The 17,919-nt window shown below is 41.5% G+C and overlaps 1 protein-coding gene across 1 annotated transcript; it reads right to left on the bottom strand.

The window, feature by feature from the left end:
* Positions 1-1,395: 1,395 nt before the first annotated feature.
* LOC131701563 (CCN family member 2-like) lies at positions 1,396-7,425 on the bottom strand. Its single transcript, XM_059000246.1, has 5 exons — positions 7,231-7,425; positions 5,669-5,885; positions 5,076-5,327; positions 3,707-3,918; positions 1,396-3,088 (listed from the first exon to the last, which is right to left on the bottom strand). Exons 1-5 carry the CDS (start codon positions 7,282-7,284, stop codon positions 2,789-2,791), a joined length of 1,035 nt encoding a protein of 344 aa, XP_058856229.1. The 5' UTR covers positions 7,285-7,425; the 3' UTR covers positions 1,396-2,788.
* Positions 7,426-17,919: the final 10,494 nt, after the last annotated feature.

Below are 17,919 nucleotides of genomic sequence, written 5' to 3'. Positions count from 1 at the left end.
TGGTCTAGTAGTCAGATCTTAGAATCTGAAATTGGAAGATGTCACATTGCATTCTGGGAGTCTTCAGGGCAAGCAATGTCCTATTTACATACCGCCAAGATGAATATCAGCATCCAAAACAGCATTTCACAATGTGGCAACACAGTTTTAAATATAATATAATATCATATAATATATAAGTGATAACGTATATGGTGTTGTAGTTCATAGCTAAAAAAATCATCACGGCTGAAGACGGATACCTGTTAAGTTAAGGGAAGGCAGGTTTATTAGTAAATGAAACCTCTGGAGGGCGTCAGAATATGCATGAACGTCTGTTCCTTGGTTATTTCACTCCAGCATTGCAAAGCCTGTTAATCATTAGAGGAACATATGGCTGGTTAGTGATAAGAACGGAGACGTACAGAATCGCACTCACAAGGTGACACAATCTAGAAAGTACTGCACTTCTTTCAAAACTGCACATGTGAGTCCTACTGTACATATCACAATTCATTCTAAACACATTACATACATTATTAGTGGGGTTTGGTCTGTTAAATGCCTTATGTTTATAAGCGATCAGTGGCTACCTGTTGCACACTTGATTAGAGGTAACCCACGAACACTTAGACACATGCATCATATTACACTTCTGTGGGTGTAATAGCAGCAGATATTCACCAAATTGAGCATAGACAACAGAGGGACTGTCTTAGAACCTGATGAATGGCTTATTAGCTTGATCTCTTCAATTCAACTGCTCTGGATGACTGGACCCTGAAGTAAATGTAACCGTTGCGCTGGCGTTAGCGTGAAGGTGGGATTCCCTGGAACTGCTAAAGCTGTTTATCTGAGTGCAGGGCGAGTGCTGGGGCTGGACAGATACACCCAGTCTAGATTAACTTCCCAGAGAGGCACAGCAGCAGATAAGAAAAGTGAGCACTCATGAACTAAAAACAACAACTTCCTTTTTTAAAAACAGAAGGCTTTTTGTTTCACAAAAGGCTGGCGAGGAATCAAATGTGACATTGTTATAATTTGAATAGATTCAAAACAGAACTGCAACCTTCCTCCTTTTTAAAAGGGCAGCACAGTTAGGGAGTTGCAAACTGGGTAGTTCACAGTCAGCTGTGGTCAAGTAGAAATACTGCAAGAAAAAAATGAACACATGGAAAATATGTGCTGCATTTTTAATGAGATCTAGGCGTTTGTAACTGAACACTAGTATACAATTATTTATTTATGTTGAAATCACCCAAATTGTTTCTTTAATATACTTTTGCCAGTTCACAATCCTTAAACTTTGTACTGTTCTTTTGCCTGATATATTATTCTGTATTTCACTGAAAGTCAAAAGAAAAAGGATCCGATGAAATAAAACATGTTAAAACAAGAAGGAAACAAACCAGTGTATATAAAAATATAGAATTTTATTGAAAACCAACTAAAGTGCAACAAATATTTACTCACATGTATTGCAACGTACGTAAAAAGCAAGCAGTTGCTGTAAAAGCAGGAGGGTTACAGTATAACATACCTACGTCCCAAGTGTAAAGATGATATAAATTACGATACAAAACTGTACACAGCCTATTTACACAATGCATTTACAAATGTGTCAGAGTCGCATTTTAGTGCCGTACAGCCTACTAAATACAACGTACAACAATGTGCTACACCGAATCATTCTGTTTTATCAAAGCCACACTCTTTACATGTGTTGTTTTAGATCCTATATCTTGAAGGTCTCCTAAGCCTGTGCTGAACAGTTTCCCAGCATGAGGAGAAAGAGAAACATTAATCTTATATAATTGCTATACAGCTATTAGGTGTATTGCTTACATACCAGTATATTTTTTAATTGATCAGCTATTGCAATATATTTCGTTTCCCTAGGCTTTCGAAAGCAATCTACACCAAGACAATCGTTACAAAAACTATTGGTTATCTTTTTAGGATTCCTGCAAAAAAGGGAGCTTTAGTGGCTGTAGCCTCTTAAAGGCACATCAGATATAACCACAAAAAATTTGCCTGAAAAGTTTTGTTTGAAAGAAAAAAAAAACACACACATCAATTTTACAGCTAAAGCAAGGCTAGCTTTTTTCATTTAAAACAGGCACTGGAGCGGTCTACTGTTGAGAAATACTGCCAGTCTCTCTAGTGGTGGAACTCCAAGAGGATACAGCACTTTCTCATGCCTTGCCTATGCACCTGCATGTGGCCACTAGAGGTCGCTGTGGGCTATGCGGTTTAGTAGTTAACCAGGCTTTTACTGCAACGCCTCAATGGTGTGGTTTGTTTTGTTTAATTGTGGGTGCTTGCAAATTAGCAGCTTGCATAGTAATGATACTTGACTGCAATCAAACCCTTGTTGTGGGTCTCGTTATCTCTACTAGAAAATCTGGATCAGTTTCTAGGGGTCTAACAGTTATAATAATCTTATTTACGCGACCCCCCACCTACTTCATCTACACTGGCATCTTTCTAAGCAGTGTTTTACATATTCAGGGTCGTTTTGCTACATCAGTGGTAACACAGTGTGAAAAGGAAAAAAGCCCAGTCAATATTAACCAGGTATCCAAATAAAGGTGTTTTCACAGAGGGCTCTTGGGGGTCAACACCCACCCAAGTCCATCCATTTCTTTCAGAGCTGCCAACAAAAGGAGGGGCATTAGAAATGGGAGTGTTAACTTTAAACGTGCTCAACCAATCAGGGTAAACCAGGGCTGGGACTGTCCCACAGGGAAATGGTTCTAGTTGAGGAGCAGAAACAGCTGGCATGTCGGGGGAGGTTTTCAGCGTTCTCTCAGTTCTCGTAGTCTCCGGTCATCCTGCGGTGGTGGGTGGACAGGAAGATGTCGTTGTCACGGGGGCAGTCATGGTGGCAGGAGCAGGTCCTGATGAACATCATCTTCTTGAGGAAGGTGTCCCCCTCGGGGCACTTGAACTCCACCTCTGTGGTGCCCGTGGTGTGGGGCGTGCAGCAGCGCCCGTCCGTGCACACCCCGCAGAACTTGGGCTTGAAGGCCCGCGTACTGGTGCAGCCAGACAGCTCGAACCGCATGGCCTTCTGGGACTTGGGAGTGCGCACACACTTCTTTCCCTTCTGTCAGGTGGGACAAAGTGGGGAGTATTAGTCTGGGTTATCAAGTGTGTACATTTTTACAAGAGAAATATCAGATCCTGTATTATTATTATTATTATTATTATTAATTTCTTAGCAGACGCCCTTACCCAGGGCGATTTACAGTTGTATACAAAAAATACAGGTATATGTAATCATCCGTAAGTATAGAATCATAGAATATTAAAAGAAACATCAGAGAAAGTCTGAAAGTCAAACAGTAGTCAAATAGTTTCTTTCAGCATTACTACTAGGTATATTTAATGGATGTTTTGTTATTGCATGCATTGTAAGGCCCTATTCGGAAAGATTTGACTTAGTAAATTATTTTAATTATTTTTTAAAGTTGTTTTTTATGAAAAAAATAAAGCACAGTATTCTTTTTTTTAAATAGTAGCGCTTTCATAAATCATGTTTCTCTCTTAAGCGTGTGTCGTTTTTCTTAAAAGCACATTCATCTTGACATGTTTTTAAAAAGTGGCTTTGACTGCAGTGGCTTTGCAATGAGGTAGCCTGAGGAAAAACATCCCGTAACTTGATAAACACTCTGATCAGAAGGTAAATCAACGATCACGCTTTGAACAGCAAAGGGGTGCTGACCTTGATGCTCTTCTCCTGGGGAGCGTCGCAGGGGCGGATCATGCACATGCGGCTCTGCTTTTCCAGCTGGCACTGCTCGTTGTCGTTGGTTACGCGTTCGGAGATGCCCATGCCGCAGCTCTTGGAGCACTCGCTCCACTCCGTCGTCTGGACGATGCAGTTATCCCGCGGGCTCTCCAGCTCCTGCCCATAGGCTGGCACCTCGCGATACACTGAGCCAGAGAGAGAGGGAACCAGCGTTAGGGAACACCCACAACTGCAAATACTCAATCACACATTAAACCTCAAGATCAGGGAGATTCGGCATGACTGCATGATGAAGGCATTAGCTGAAATGTTCAGCTTGACACCAGGGTCTACTCCTGTTTTTTAAAAAGGAGAATTGTCCATGTTAAACTCCACTTCTTAGGCCAATGTACTGAACTCCTATTGCTTAGATTCACTTTGGATGCTTTTCTTTTTGATTGTTCCTCTATGGAACTCTTTCTTTACATCCAAGTACATCTGGTACACCAGGGTGTAACCATTAACTTGTCCCCCTGCAACACAGGCTGCAAGAAGTACATCAGCAAGAAATACCACATAGAACCTTGGGGACATGTTAATGGTTGCACTCTAGCATACCAGATGTATAAGGAAAAATATATTAGTTAAGATCTGAGATTTCATCTCAACAAGACCTCGATTTATATGATTTACTAGTTCATTTTTGTAAAATGAACAGCTGTCGTTTTACTAATTACTGACTGGAATTAACGCTTTGAAAAAAAACCCTCTTCATTAATGTATTTACGAGATTCATTTACTTGACCTCAAATTCATTTTTTCACACTCCATAAATCATCTCTGTGGTGAGAAATCCTGAAACCTCATTTAAAATCCTAAACTTATGCGCTCATAATTTATTTAAACCATCAGACACAGCCAAAAATATTCAACCGTCCTTTAATGAGCAAATTCAAAAATATCTGTTCACTGCCACTAACTCAGGCCGCTAAGGCTTAAACTTTTAAACGATAAACAAAAATAAAAATTCTAAACCGCATTTTATTAAACGTTTAACCGATAAAGTACTGTTTTATGAGTCTCTGGCTTTGATTTTTACTATTAAGTTTAATAATTTGTAGCATCTTAATACAATGTAGACTCTTGTAATTGAATAATGTGTGTGACATTCAATGTAATATTTGAAAGAAGAAAGAAATCCTAAAGTAAAATAGAATGATAACAATAAATAATATCTTAATTTTCACAGCAAACATGGAAGAACGATAAACACTGAATATTTCAGTCTGTTAGAAATCTATTAAAAGTAGATTTGGAAATCTATGAAAACGTAGCTGTAAGTCTTCTATCGCTCCACACGTACCTGCCATGGCTGCCTGGAAGGGATCATTCCCCTGGTCCTGGCCGCACACCCAGTCCTCACAGCACTTGCCTGGGATCTTGACCCGGCGTGGGGAGGGGCAGTCGGGCGAGGGCAGCTGGACGTCATTGCTGCAGGTGGGCACGCAGCCGATCTCCCCGTTCATGCAGATGCACTGGTGCTTGCAGCTGGGCTGGAAAGTCTCGCCGCTGCGGTAGATCACCCCTCCCAGGTCACACGTGGCTCCTTCACGGGCTGGACAGAGAGCACAATGGTCAGCCTCTGTCTCGCTCGCAGAGAGCAGTGTAGAGAGAGGAGCGGAAAGGAGCGTGCCTCCCTGCCTGCCTCCTTCTCTATCCTGCACTTGAGACGTGGCTCCTGTACATCCTTATTCCCATGGTGAAAGCACAGCAAAGTGCAGTCAAGCATTTACAAGCATCTGGTAAAGCATATATTATATTACAGACCCTAGGATTACTACTATCTGACTGAAGGGAGCTTTTGGTCGGTCTGTCTGTCTGTCTGTCTGCCTGTCTGTCTGTCTGTCTGTGCGTGCGTGCGTGTGTGGATGAAAGGGGCAGTATTTAGCAGCTCACCCATGCAGATGCCAGTCTCAGTGTCGCTCAGGATGCTGTAGTCACAGTACAGCTCCTTGTGGTGGTCACAGGGCTCCAGACCAGAGCAGGGATCGCCCGCTTGCCTGGCACACACCTTACAGCAGCCACACCCATCCAGGACCAGGCTGGTGCCAAGCGGGCAGGGGGGAGTGTCTGAGGGGCAGTCGCAGGGCAGCGAGCAGTCCTCGCCTTCCACCTGGCAAGGAAGAACAGCATGACAGGGGTTACTCGAAAGTAGGGAGACCAGAGCTACTTGGAAATCATTTAGGAAATCATTTTATTAATCGTGAGCACCAATATAAATGAAATCCTGTAGTTTTATAACAGAAGGGTCTTTACTGTAGAATAATATAAGGTCATGACTTATAGCTCTTTGTATTAGTGTTTTATGTTGGTGTGCAATTGCTTTTTTTCATGCATCTTTATATTGTTCCCCAATATGCTGCACGTGGAACCCTGCTTTGTGAGTTCAAGTCCATTTGGAATGACAGACATTGCAAGAAAAATGGTTCTCTGTTGTAATATCGCTTAACACCACTAGAGGTGGGTATTGTATTACATTTACTACTGTATGGAATTTGTATTACACGTGTAGTGTAGTAACTAGAAGTGACGCTTTGTTTTAAAACGACCAGAATTGTTTAGATATATGTTTTTATTGCTATATCTTCAATATAGATGTAACAAGTTGTTCAGCTAAACCCTAATAGCAGCGGTTTTAGGTTGAAATCACTTAAAACGACATCAAATTTATCACTGTAGTCAGAATAGCTGCTTCAAGCTTCAGCCAGTGTTTTCTCTGTGCTATTACTGTGAATAACCAAGAAAGAAGATGCTGTTGCTTCTAACTGTTGTCAATCTTTAGGGAAAAGTTGGCATGGCGATGTTAGGAGAAAAAAAACTAAACAAAACAAAGCAGGGAGCATCCTGGTCTCACGACACTGAGGGCTGGGCCATTAATTCATTCTTATTTACAAGTTATTTAGCAAACCATGTATGTTTGATGTGCCACAGTGACTTTTTATCAGCCCAAGAACATTGTCATTAACTATATAAAGGCATACTAAAACCGTTAAAGCTTTGTAAATAGGGGTTTCTATTCGTTCCATTGCAATTCTAAACAAAATAAGCCAATCCTGTTTTCTCCGTGTTACATTACAAGAGCTGGATAGCAAAATCTTGTCAAACCGTGTGTCAGTCCCGTCTAAAGAGAGTCCGTGACAAAATCCTCGCGTTTCAGATGACGTAATCATGTAAACAGCACCAGTGCCAAGTGTCTACATAGTACAGCATTACACTACAAGCAGAAAAGCTTTCAAGAGAATTAGTACAACCCAAGCGGGCGCTAATATATATATATATATATATATATATATATATATATATATATATATATATATATATATATATATATATATATATATAGCAGTTACAATATAAAAACGGTACTAATAATAAGCGTACTAATTGCATTTACTAATGTTATTTTCAAACTTTAATAAACCGATCACAATCACATGATTTAAGCACACAATACTTACCAAGCAGACGGCCAGTAGAATAAGGCATCCTTCAATGATCATTTTTCCAAACATCTTGAGTTTGACCGTTACTCCAGTTGAATTCTAAGTGTTGAGTTGGGCTGGGCTTGGTTAGGCTTGGTTAGGTCGCTCTTTGTAGTTTCAGCTTTGCTCCCTCCTCCTTGTTTTGCTCTCAGATTTGTTTGAAAGCGGAGAAAGTTTCCCTGTTTAAATACTTTCCAAAGGGGTGTTGCCCAGGAAATGAGTGACACGCCTGGCAGTCCAAAGGCTGAAAAGTATTCAAATACCATACGACTTTTTCAATTCCTGTGGGGCTGGTGGTTTATAAAGTCTGGGACTGATTCACATTCCCCTTTTCAGAAACACAACTCCGACCGCCAGTTGTTTTTATATTTTTTTTCCAACTTTTTTTTCTGAAAGTGTCCAGACTAGAAAGCAAGTGAAAGAATTTCAATTATTTTATTCATCTCCACTGCCACCGGCGGCAGAGTGTATCCAAGTTTGTGGGCGTTTTAACGCACGGGTTTGCTACAAACACCGAAAAACATGAGAACATTTGAGGGTGTGTGATTCACCTTCATGCACAAATAATATGCACAGTACCTTACATGCATTATATGTAAAATCCATATCCAGCAGCAAGCCAAAAGACTGTCGGTGCTACAGGAATTTAGTAACGCAAGAGAGGGTCAGGGATATTTTTAGCCGTCAAATTTGCCATTTCCAGTTTAATTATGGCAAATAAAATTATAGGAAGGGAGGGGTCAGAACCGTGACTATTTGGAAAACGTATTAACAGAATCGGGAAAAGATTACTGTTTTTTTTTTTCTCTCTAACATGCTGGTATAGACAGTGAAAACAGTACTGTGAGCTTGTATTGTCCTCGTGTATTAATCTGGGGGTGCTGACGCATGTTTTGTAGTTACAGTACTGTGCCGTGTAATCATTGCTTGGTAGTTCTGCCCTCGATTCATTTGTGATCCGAGCCAAGTCCTGTTGCTCAGACTGGTCTAAAGCTCCGATTACTCACAAAGTGAATTCTCAAATTAATCTCTGTATTTACAAGGTGCAAAACAGCCCCTAGCAGTCTTAATCATTAGATAATGATTGTATTATATTTAATGCTTGCTATTACATGCTCTGTTACTGACGTGGGTTTTTCATGACTTTGGATAGAACACAAGGTTTTTGCATCACCCTATAGAATTAACACACTTTGCTTTCGAATGAAAACTACTGAATAAATAACATATTGAATTATGTACCGCTTTGTAGTTTTCCCTATACTTAACGAAAAACTGACAAAAATTGAAAACTGTGACATTTCGAAACCTAACATGAAATACTGTACTACTATTATGGCTTCCGGGAGACTTTTGTGATATCATTTAGTTTCTTTGATTCCACGATGTTAAATAAAAGATCTAAATTATGTTCATATAGTTTAAAAAAAAAAAAAAAAAATGATAGACGGCTTCATGTCGTTCTTCAGTGTTTCACACATGGAAAGCAGCGGGTCTGTTGTTTTGATATGGAGTAAATGTTGGCCGTGTTTCTCGCCTGCAGTACCACAAGCTGCCACCAGGAGGGTGTCATCCAAAAAAATAAATAAAAAATCCCAGCCTGCCTTGAGGTGTTGTTCTGAAAGCTTGCACGAGAAATGGAATCAGGGTTTAGAACCAGCCAAGTCGATTTGGAAGCAAGCCGCAGTGCCCACTGTCCTAAAGGGACTGGCATGCATTCATTTGGTTTGGGATATTATACTGTACAACAATATCCTCTGGCAAAGGAGTATGCTTATGAAACTCTGCAGTGGCAGACTTTACAGTTTGACTCTCCTTGAGCAGTGCTATCAGTAAATTGTAACAGCAGTTTAAACCCATATTGAAAATACGGTAGTAATCTATAGCAGTTAACCTGCAATAAACATGTAAGTGCAACTGTTGTTCATTATCAAACAGGATGGTGTTCTCATAGTTACATCTTCATATACTGATGTTGATATTTTGGTACTTTGTGTTTGTAATTATGAATGCAGTGTTGTATCTTGGATAGGACCCCCCCAATAGCTAACCCAGCTAGGAATATAAATACCATGAGGCCATATCAAATGCAAAAAATAGTTCTTTGGATTTTGGATTTCAGTTTTGTTTAGACGTGGAGTCTATTCAATTGGTCTAAACAGTTAAGCATATCCCCGCCGTTTAGATATTAAAAATAGGACCATACCTGGAATTTTACTTAAGAGACTCACAGTATTTAGAGCTAAGTATTTAGATCGCTTAGATCAGATGAATGGACCCCGTGATCCCACACACAATGTGTAAAGAAAAATGGTTTTGAAAACTTTAGGGACCTTTGAGGCAACTTGTTCCACTTCGACGAGGGAAGGGAAAGTTGTTCCTTTCCTGGGCTGTAGCAGAGAAATAAGAAAACAAGCACGCTTTTCCTTCACAACAGCGAGGGTGTGTGTCTGATGAGAAACGGGAGAAAGGGATGTGGGTAAACAGGCTCTGGGACCCCAGTGGCACAGGGAAGTCTCATGACCTTACACTGAGAGGTCAAGGATGGGCAAAGGATGGGCAGCTTGACCTGTCTGAGACTCCCATCCTCACTCTCCCAGCTCTCCCAAACTTCACTCAAGGAAGGGCGCTTTAACTGGGCGAGAGAAGGTCTACCTCGGGCAGATATCTTGTTATAAATAATTTAATTACAGGGAAAGAACCGAACTGAACTGAAGAACTGAAAAAAACCACAGAATAAAGACAATTAGATACTTTTTAAAGACCTAGATAAGCAAATAATATAATTTAACTTAACAATCCAGGTACATGAACTACAATATACTTTGGTTCCATAATTTGTTTTTAAATGTGCTCTTTTAAATGCAGGGTTTGTATTTTTAAAGCTGTTAACCGTCTCATCGGCTGGGTCAGCACCTTGCACAAGCAGGTTTGTACAGACAGCGAGGCAGCTTTCTATCCCCTCTGAGTCAATGTTTTCATTTGGGAGGGGGTGGTGGATGACTTCTTAATCTCATTAGTGGATCTACATTTCTTCTCCTTCCAGACCTTTGCAAAAGCCGTCGACTAACAATATTGATGTAAACCACAAACGGCAGGATTTGAACTGTAATAAAAGTCAGGCTTAAACAGACCTCACAGGACTGATTTATATCAATAAGTTCGGGGGAGTCTCAACACACCACAAAGCCCTCCCACAATGCAATGCAATGAACAGATAGGGAGAAGTCCAGGACTGAACAGCAGGGGAGGATCGGGTCATGATTGAGATGCGCTTTCTTTAGAGCAAGCGTCATTGTCCCTCACCTTTCATGAGCAAATTCAATGCGGATGCATTTCAAAATGCAGGTAAATTAACTACATGCAGGTTCACTGTAGTCACCACTTACTAATATTTACTGTACTACAATAACAACAAGCATTTAATAAACTTATTTCCCCTATCAGACCATTGTTTTAACAAGTATATGCATTGAATACCATTGCAAAAGTATAGATCTTAAATGCCGTTAAAGTTCCTGTATTGTAAAGCGTATTCCTCCAGATGGGATGGGCAGGTTTAGTTGAACTGTTGGAGTTCGTGTCTCTCCTGTCCCTAGTACTTTCTCACGAGGGGTGTGTCTGTCTGTCTGTCCTGAATTTGGGTTATCTTCGAAAGGAAGGGCAGAAGTCAAACCTGGGGTGCTTCCTCCCAGTGGCTTCTTTGCCCTGTTACAGTGTTAAGAAAACAGTCAACGCCCGTTTCAGCTGAGCTCTATAATTCGCTCTAAAAAATATCATCCAGCACTGACAGGGATAAACAGCAGGCTTCATGTTACAGACAAGCCCTTTGAACCAGCACTCTGCATTTATGTCAATATTTTCATAATTGAATCTGCGCTGTACAGGGAAATGATCCTTGCCCTAAATTGAAAACTACAGTAAAAAATATTTTAAAAGCTGGATTGAATTACAGCAACCTTTCTAGTTTTCTTTTTTTAGCTTTCCAGACTTTGTTTTATTGCTTAATCGCACCTATGTCCCTGTATTTATTTTGTTGAATGTATTTCTTCAGAGTAGCTCTTTTTTGACCGCATAACCCTGTTTCCAATCATTACCCATTCCCACGAACATGCTAGTTCCTAGCATGCATAATCTTACTTTGCTAAGGAGCGTTCTTTGTGTCAAAGTATTTTACCCCTGTTTTTCTCCCCAATTTTGAATGTCCAATCAAATCCCCTCACCACAGCAACTCCGCAACAGCTCAGGAGAACTGGAGATCAATAGGCATCCTCCAATCACCAAGCCGATTGCATCCACCAGGTCCTGGAGGAGCACTGAATGAGTCCACTCCAGCCTGCTAGGCAATTCCAGCCTCCCGTTAGGATCCCCGGCCAAGATCTGCAACTTGGCACAGCCGGGATGTGAACCTGCACTCCCCTGACTCTCCCTGCACACTATGCAGTCACACCCCTACCAGGCAAACCCCTCAGGGTATATGAATGTACTGAAGCACAAGCGATGCATGCAAAGCAAGTACACGAAGGAACAAGATGCTGTCACTGCCCTTAGAATCAATACTCTTGGGATCCCATTAAAATCCCAGTGCATCACCCTGCAGAACCTCTAGCAGTACCATCAGCAAAATACAGCCTTACTAACACAGGTAATGGACTTAGAACACATATTGTACAGTGGTACACTCTGATTCCATGTTATTGTTCATGTTAATGTCCATGCCATTGTGATACCACTGGTATGCACAAATATGGAAATCTTTCCACTGTGCTGTCATTCTACCAGTTGCTCATACTGTTGTAGATGTTCAGGGACTAGCTGTACTGTGGGTTTCTTACCCATGATTGATAACACTATCCCATTATCCAACTATGAGACACTGGAGAACGTGCTGCTCATACGTTTAATCATTCTTAGCATGCAGCCAGGACACGGAATGCACTTTTAAATCTAGATCTTGATTGTTTGAAGCATTTGCTATGCATGACAAAAATAAAATTGCCCAATGGTCTTGAAAGCCTAGCTGTAGTTCCCTACATTGAAAGTAGGGGGCGGGCAATTCAAAACAAGGCAATAGAAGGTTAGTCTTATCAAGCTCAGGTTTAATAACCCAGTCTTTAGATATTAGGATCCCATAGTGGGGAGGTAAAAAATCTGCAGGGACTGTGACTGCTCTACAGCGGCCCTTACTGGCCAGGTTCTGGGTGAGCTTGAGCAAACACCTCCAGACACCTGGTAGCTCTCTCGAATCTACTGCCAAGCTCCTGGCAGACTGGTTCATCCTGATTTGCTGCAGGATATGTAACTTTCAAGAAAAATAAATGTTCTGTTTTTTGTATCTTGTTTTCAGTTCAAGGTGCTCCTGGCATGGAGAGCCAGCACTGGCAGTCCAGTTTGTCTGGAGGTATGCTGCTCTCCTCCATGGTCCTCAGCGTGGCTGTTTCTGAAGCACACACCTTGGCTCTCAGTGGTGCACGGGGTTGGTTTGTTCAGAAGAAACCGCAAAGGCCCTTTTCCATCCCGCATTCCGACATTGTGAGGTTCTCGATGTCACCATGGGAATCCGTGACTCATGCCTGTGGTTGAGCGCAGCTACCTAACGTATAGTAAGTGCTCTGTGATCCTTTAAGAACACCCTGTGCCACTGACAGGCAGCACACCAAGTCAGGCCTCGGGGGGGGGGGGGGTTCCTGTATTGCCTTTGCCTTTAAAGAAAAGAACTGCTGTTCCAATTCGCCGGTATGGCGGTACTGCTGCAAAACTGCAGAACTAATTTACAGAACTTGGCTGGGATTTCAAACTAAGTAAGGACATTATGTTTAGCGCACATTTACTCCAGTATTACTAAACTGAAAACAAAGCACAATATGTATTTAGATCACCGGTTGTCAAGGCTTTTTGGTCACATTTGTGTATTTCTCAGAAGGTTCAGGGCATGATCATTTCTCACTTTTGACATTTAACTAAATACAGATGTAATAAAGAAGCACAGAAGACTGAGAGCACAGAGTAACAGATAACTTGAATTCACTTTACATCAGCAATGCCTCAGTATTCCAGATTATGCCAGCTGCCATCACTGCACAACTCTGTTCTCTCGCTGACACAGATTTGATCACAGGCACAGCTTAAATGACCAGTGATTTGTGCAATATATATTAGAACGCTTTTTCAAGCGAGGAATTGCCCTCAAAATCCAAGTTTTGAAAATCTGCACACACTCGAATGCAGACTTACATTACAAACCATTGAAGCTGTCCTTGTGCTACTGTGACCCCTGTGTACAGAACCACTCCATGCTGCTGCAGTGCCATCTAATGCCAAAGAGAATGACATAACCACCTCCCGTTAAAAAAAAAAAAAAACCCCTCCTAATACACCACAGCTGGTTCTCCCTGCCTTAACCCTGTCTATAAAAAGCCACAAAGACAGTGTTATTCTCCAGAACAGGGGAAAGAATGTCACCATTTATTCAACCCAGCATCCGTTGGGTATTACGCTGCTATTAAAGAGTCACTCAGCAGGGTGTTGACATTCCTCAATCCTCGGGAGGGGAGGCAGGTATGCGAGGAATGAGAACACAGCGCCCCCCTCCCCACCAGCACACCTGTCAACAAGGTTCCACAGTCCAACACTGCCACTCCACCAACACACTGCGTTCCTGACAGCCGCAGAGCAAACCAAAGCAATTAGAGCATTCCTGAAAGGTGTTTGCTGGGCTGACTCTGGGGACCAGTTAAGGTAAAAGTATGCGAGCTTCCGCATACACCTTGCCTATCGTTATCCCCACTTTGTATTGACTTCCACTGATGGATTTGTGATTCTCAACTCTGATGGATCATGGATCTCCTGTTTGCCACAAGTCTTTACAACAATTGTGTTTTAAAAGCGGATTGGAAGCACATTTTCCTCTCGTCTGGGGTGCTGACGTGCGTGCCTTGGTGCGGCAATACAGCAGTAAAAATGTGAGCTGATAAAGACTTCTTAAAGGCAAATCCGAGAATGAGTATCAGCACAGCCCTACTTCTAATACAGTGTAAAGGTCTATTCACTTCAGTTACAAACACATAGTGAGACTTCACATTATAGTATGTCAAAGCTCTCTAACAAAACAAACACAGACAAATCTATTTTTCCACCATCAAAGAGAATAAGTCTTCAAATATGTTTGCAATGTAGCAGTGCTAACAATGTTAGCTATAAACCTATCAACAGTTTGAAACTGACAGCCCGTGACAAAGCTCCAACTGAGCAAAAAAAAAAGCTGGAACAAAAAAGTGCATGTTGTGGTTTATTGCATGATTCGGATAATAGCTGAAAATCATGCACATGAATGAAGATGAGTCTCTTAAAGAACGCGTGGGTGGTGTGATTTCGTTTGGCGCACACTCAATGCCCTCTTAATCCCAGTTGCTTTTAACGAGGTGAACAGTGGGCTAAAATTAGAACCTGGTGTTTCTGTCTCTCTTTGTCCTCCTTAGCACAGCCAGCACAGTCTTGAGGTCTGAGGCATGTTCTTTGCATAGATTTTCAACTTTTCTTATCATTTCAACTGGTTGTTTTTCTCCATCAAATTATAAAAGCAGGCATCTGGGCTTGTTATCCTGGTTAATTAATTATTATTTGTTTATTTAGCAGACGCCTTTATCCAAGGCGACTTAGAGAGACTAGGGTGTGTGAACTATGCATCAGCTGCAGAGTCACTTACAACTACGTCTCACCCGAAAGATGGAGCACAAGGAGGTTAAGTGACTTGCTCAGGGTCACACAATGAGTTAGTGGCTGAGGTGGGATTTGAACCGGGGACCTCCTGGTTACAAGCCCTTTTCTTTAACCACTGGACCACACAGTCAGTGGTTAAAGAAATTAACCACTTAATTAATGACAAGATACAGGTGTGTCTTATTTACTGCAACATATTTAGGGAAGGCAGGCAGTGCCCCTTATTAAAATGTGCACAGTTATTTTGCCGTTTTCCCATAGTTCCTATGCATACCGTGGTTTGTCTTGTTTTTTATTAAGCTTTACCATACCTCTCTGGGCTTTACAATGCTTCGCTATGCTTTACCATGCCTTCATTGTACTTTGCTATGCTTTTAGTATGGGAAACATTTATAATGGGCTACATGAGGTGAATATCACATTTGTTGAACAGTCCCCTCAACAGTAATTCAATCATTCACAACTTCAGTTAATTTAAGGTTAGGCCATGCTGGTGATTCATTGTTCATGTTTTAAACTTTGCGGTTTAAGCATCATACAGTGAAAACTTGCTATTAAAACCAGCTATGTTGCACTTCCATCATCGTTACCTTTTTTTAGGATATTGTAGTCATTTTGTGGTCCTTTTTTGCAGTTGCCCAAAATAACCTGAATGCAGAAGGGTCCCGCTTTGATTTGTGACGAATAGTCAACTGTATATAATGTCTCTGAAAACAAGGGATGCTCGGGAAATAGGGGTCAGACCTCCTGGAGGAATGGGGCGTGCATGGCGTCTTGTGGAGTCCTTGCCATGACGTCATCAGAGGAAAAACAGACCAACCCATTATTAGACAGTTCCTGATAAAAAGGGCCAGTGGGTGTATGAGGTACATCTGCCCTTCCTCTATCTGGAGGCTCCGATCTGCAGCACAGATGCTGAACCCCCAGGTGGCCCCCATGTTTGCAGAAGGAAGCCTAAAGAAAGGGGCTCTGTGCTCAATGGAAACCCTTCCTCCAGTTTCCATCATGCATACAGGCGCTTTCTATATAGGGATCCTTCCCAGGACCCTTATACCAGGCGCTGACCTCTTGTGCTAAAAATACAGCCATGTCTATATGTGCGACATTGACAGATCCCTGATATACAGCCCTGGTAACTTTGAACAGCACTGGCAGCGTTACCCTGGTTTCCCTTGAATAAATCAGCCACCCTTTCTAACTTCAGCAGGTATGTTACTGTCGCTAAATACCATGGGGAAATCACAGCAATCAGTGAAAGGTTGGTAAAGCAGAATCTGTTTTTTTAAAGCTCTATAATAATAATAATAATAATTTATTTCTTAGCAGACGCCCTTATCCAGGGCGACTTACAAGATATCACATTATTTTTACATACAATTACCCATTTATACAGCTGGGTTTTTACTGGAGCAATCTAGGTAAAGTACCTTGCTCAAGGGTACAGCAGCAGTGTCCCCACCAGGGATTGAACCCATGACCCTCCGGTCAAGAGTCCAGTGCCCTAACCACTACTCCACACTGCTGCCCTAGCTCTAGAATCAGGCCACAGCTTGAAACGTGCAAAATAGAATTGAATGCACCATATCGAAATGTATTGGATGTAAAATATAGTTCTCAAACTTTTTTTAAAAGATCAGAAGTATGAAGACGTCAATAGAGCTCTTGGAACCATGTCTAATCTTTCAGTACATGTGGTACACCAGTGGGTAACCATTAACTGGGTGTAAGAAGGACAGATTTGCTCTGCCGTTACTAGAATCTAAGATGACATGTGGTATTTCTTACATCAGAGCAGAGTATTGTAGGGGAACAGCTTGGTGTGCTTGGACATGATTATAAGAGCTCTGGTGAGGGGTGCTTTAAACTTTGCTAAAAGTCAAAAAATAGAAAATAATGCAAAGTGCATCGGAAGAGCAATACACATGGTGGACATGGTTGTGGGTCCTGAGTAGGTACAGAATATAGAAAGCACCTATATGGATGATAGAAACTGGCTTTTCATTGAGCACAGGTCTTAAAGGAATGAGTTATGAAGATAAGATGAAATAACTTCATCTATTTAGCCTAGAACAAAGAAGAGTTAGGGAGGGAGTATTGGAGACTATTGAAGTCTTTACAATCTTAAAAGGAGTTGACATAGTTAACTCTAACCAATCCTTCAAGCGCCATACAGAAGCCAAGACCAGAGGACACCACTGGAAATTAAGTGGAGGTAGACTTAGGACAGAGGGAAGGAGACACTTCTTCACACAGAGTGGTGAGGGTATGGAATGGGTTACCCAGTCGTGTTGTTGAGGTAGAATCACTACTCATTGAATGAATACCGCTAAAAATGTGCAGCAATTCTGCAGCTCACCATATATCGTGTTTTTATTTAACTGTGCCTTTTTTCCCATTCATTATGCTTCACTTGTCTACAAATTGCAGTAAATGTAGATGTAAACAAAACCACTACAACATGACCTCCACAACCCTTGGAGAAAAACTCAGCTCATCACTCAGGAATTTAGAACACTCCCTATGTAATTAAGGAGAAGGAATTCGAGCTGGAAATTCTAGAAACGTATTCATAACACATTTAAACTTCATAATATCCAGAATTGCAATCAGCAAGATACTGCATTTCGTACTGCATGTTATTGCGGTTTGAGGAGAGCTAGTGAAAATGCTGGGGGTATGAAAATTGCTGCAGAAATGCAGTAGTTAATGTCTTTGGTACTTACACAGTAATTTTGCATTTTGTGGTCCCATAGTGGCAGAGCATCGGTATAGTGGGGTTGAAAATGTATGAATGACTCATACCTTTACTTTGTTTTTAATCTACAGCCTGTCCTGAGAACATCAATGTTCACTTTGTAAAATATATAATCTAGGGCCCTGAGGCTGTGTACGAAAGCCCTGGTGTCTGGGTCGATTTGCTCTGCTGTGACAGCTGGGGTTTGGCTG

The sequence above is a fragment of the Acipenser ruthenus genome, chromosome 25 (genome assembly GCF_902713425.1).
Source record: "Acipenser ruthenus chromosome 25, fAciRut3.2 maternal haplotype, whole genome shotgun sequence".
NCBI lineage: Eukaryota > Metazoa > Chordata > Actinopteri > Acipenseriformes > Acipenseridae > Acipenser > Acipenser ruthenus.
The sequence above is the reverse complement of the archived record's forward strand: the minus strand, read 5'-3'. Positions and strand labels throughout refer to the sequence as shown.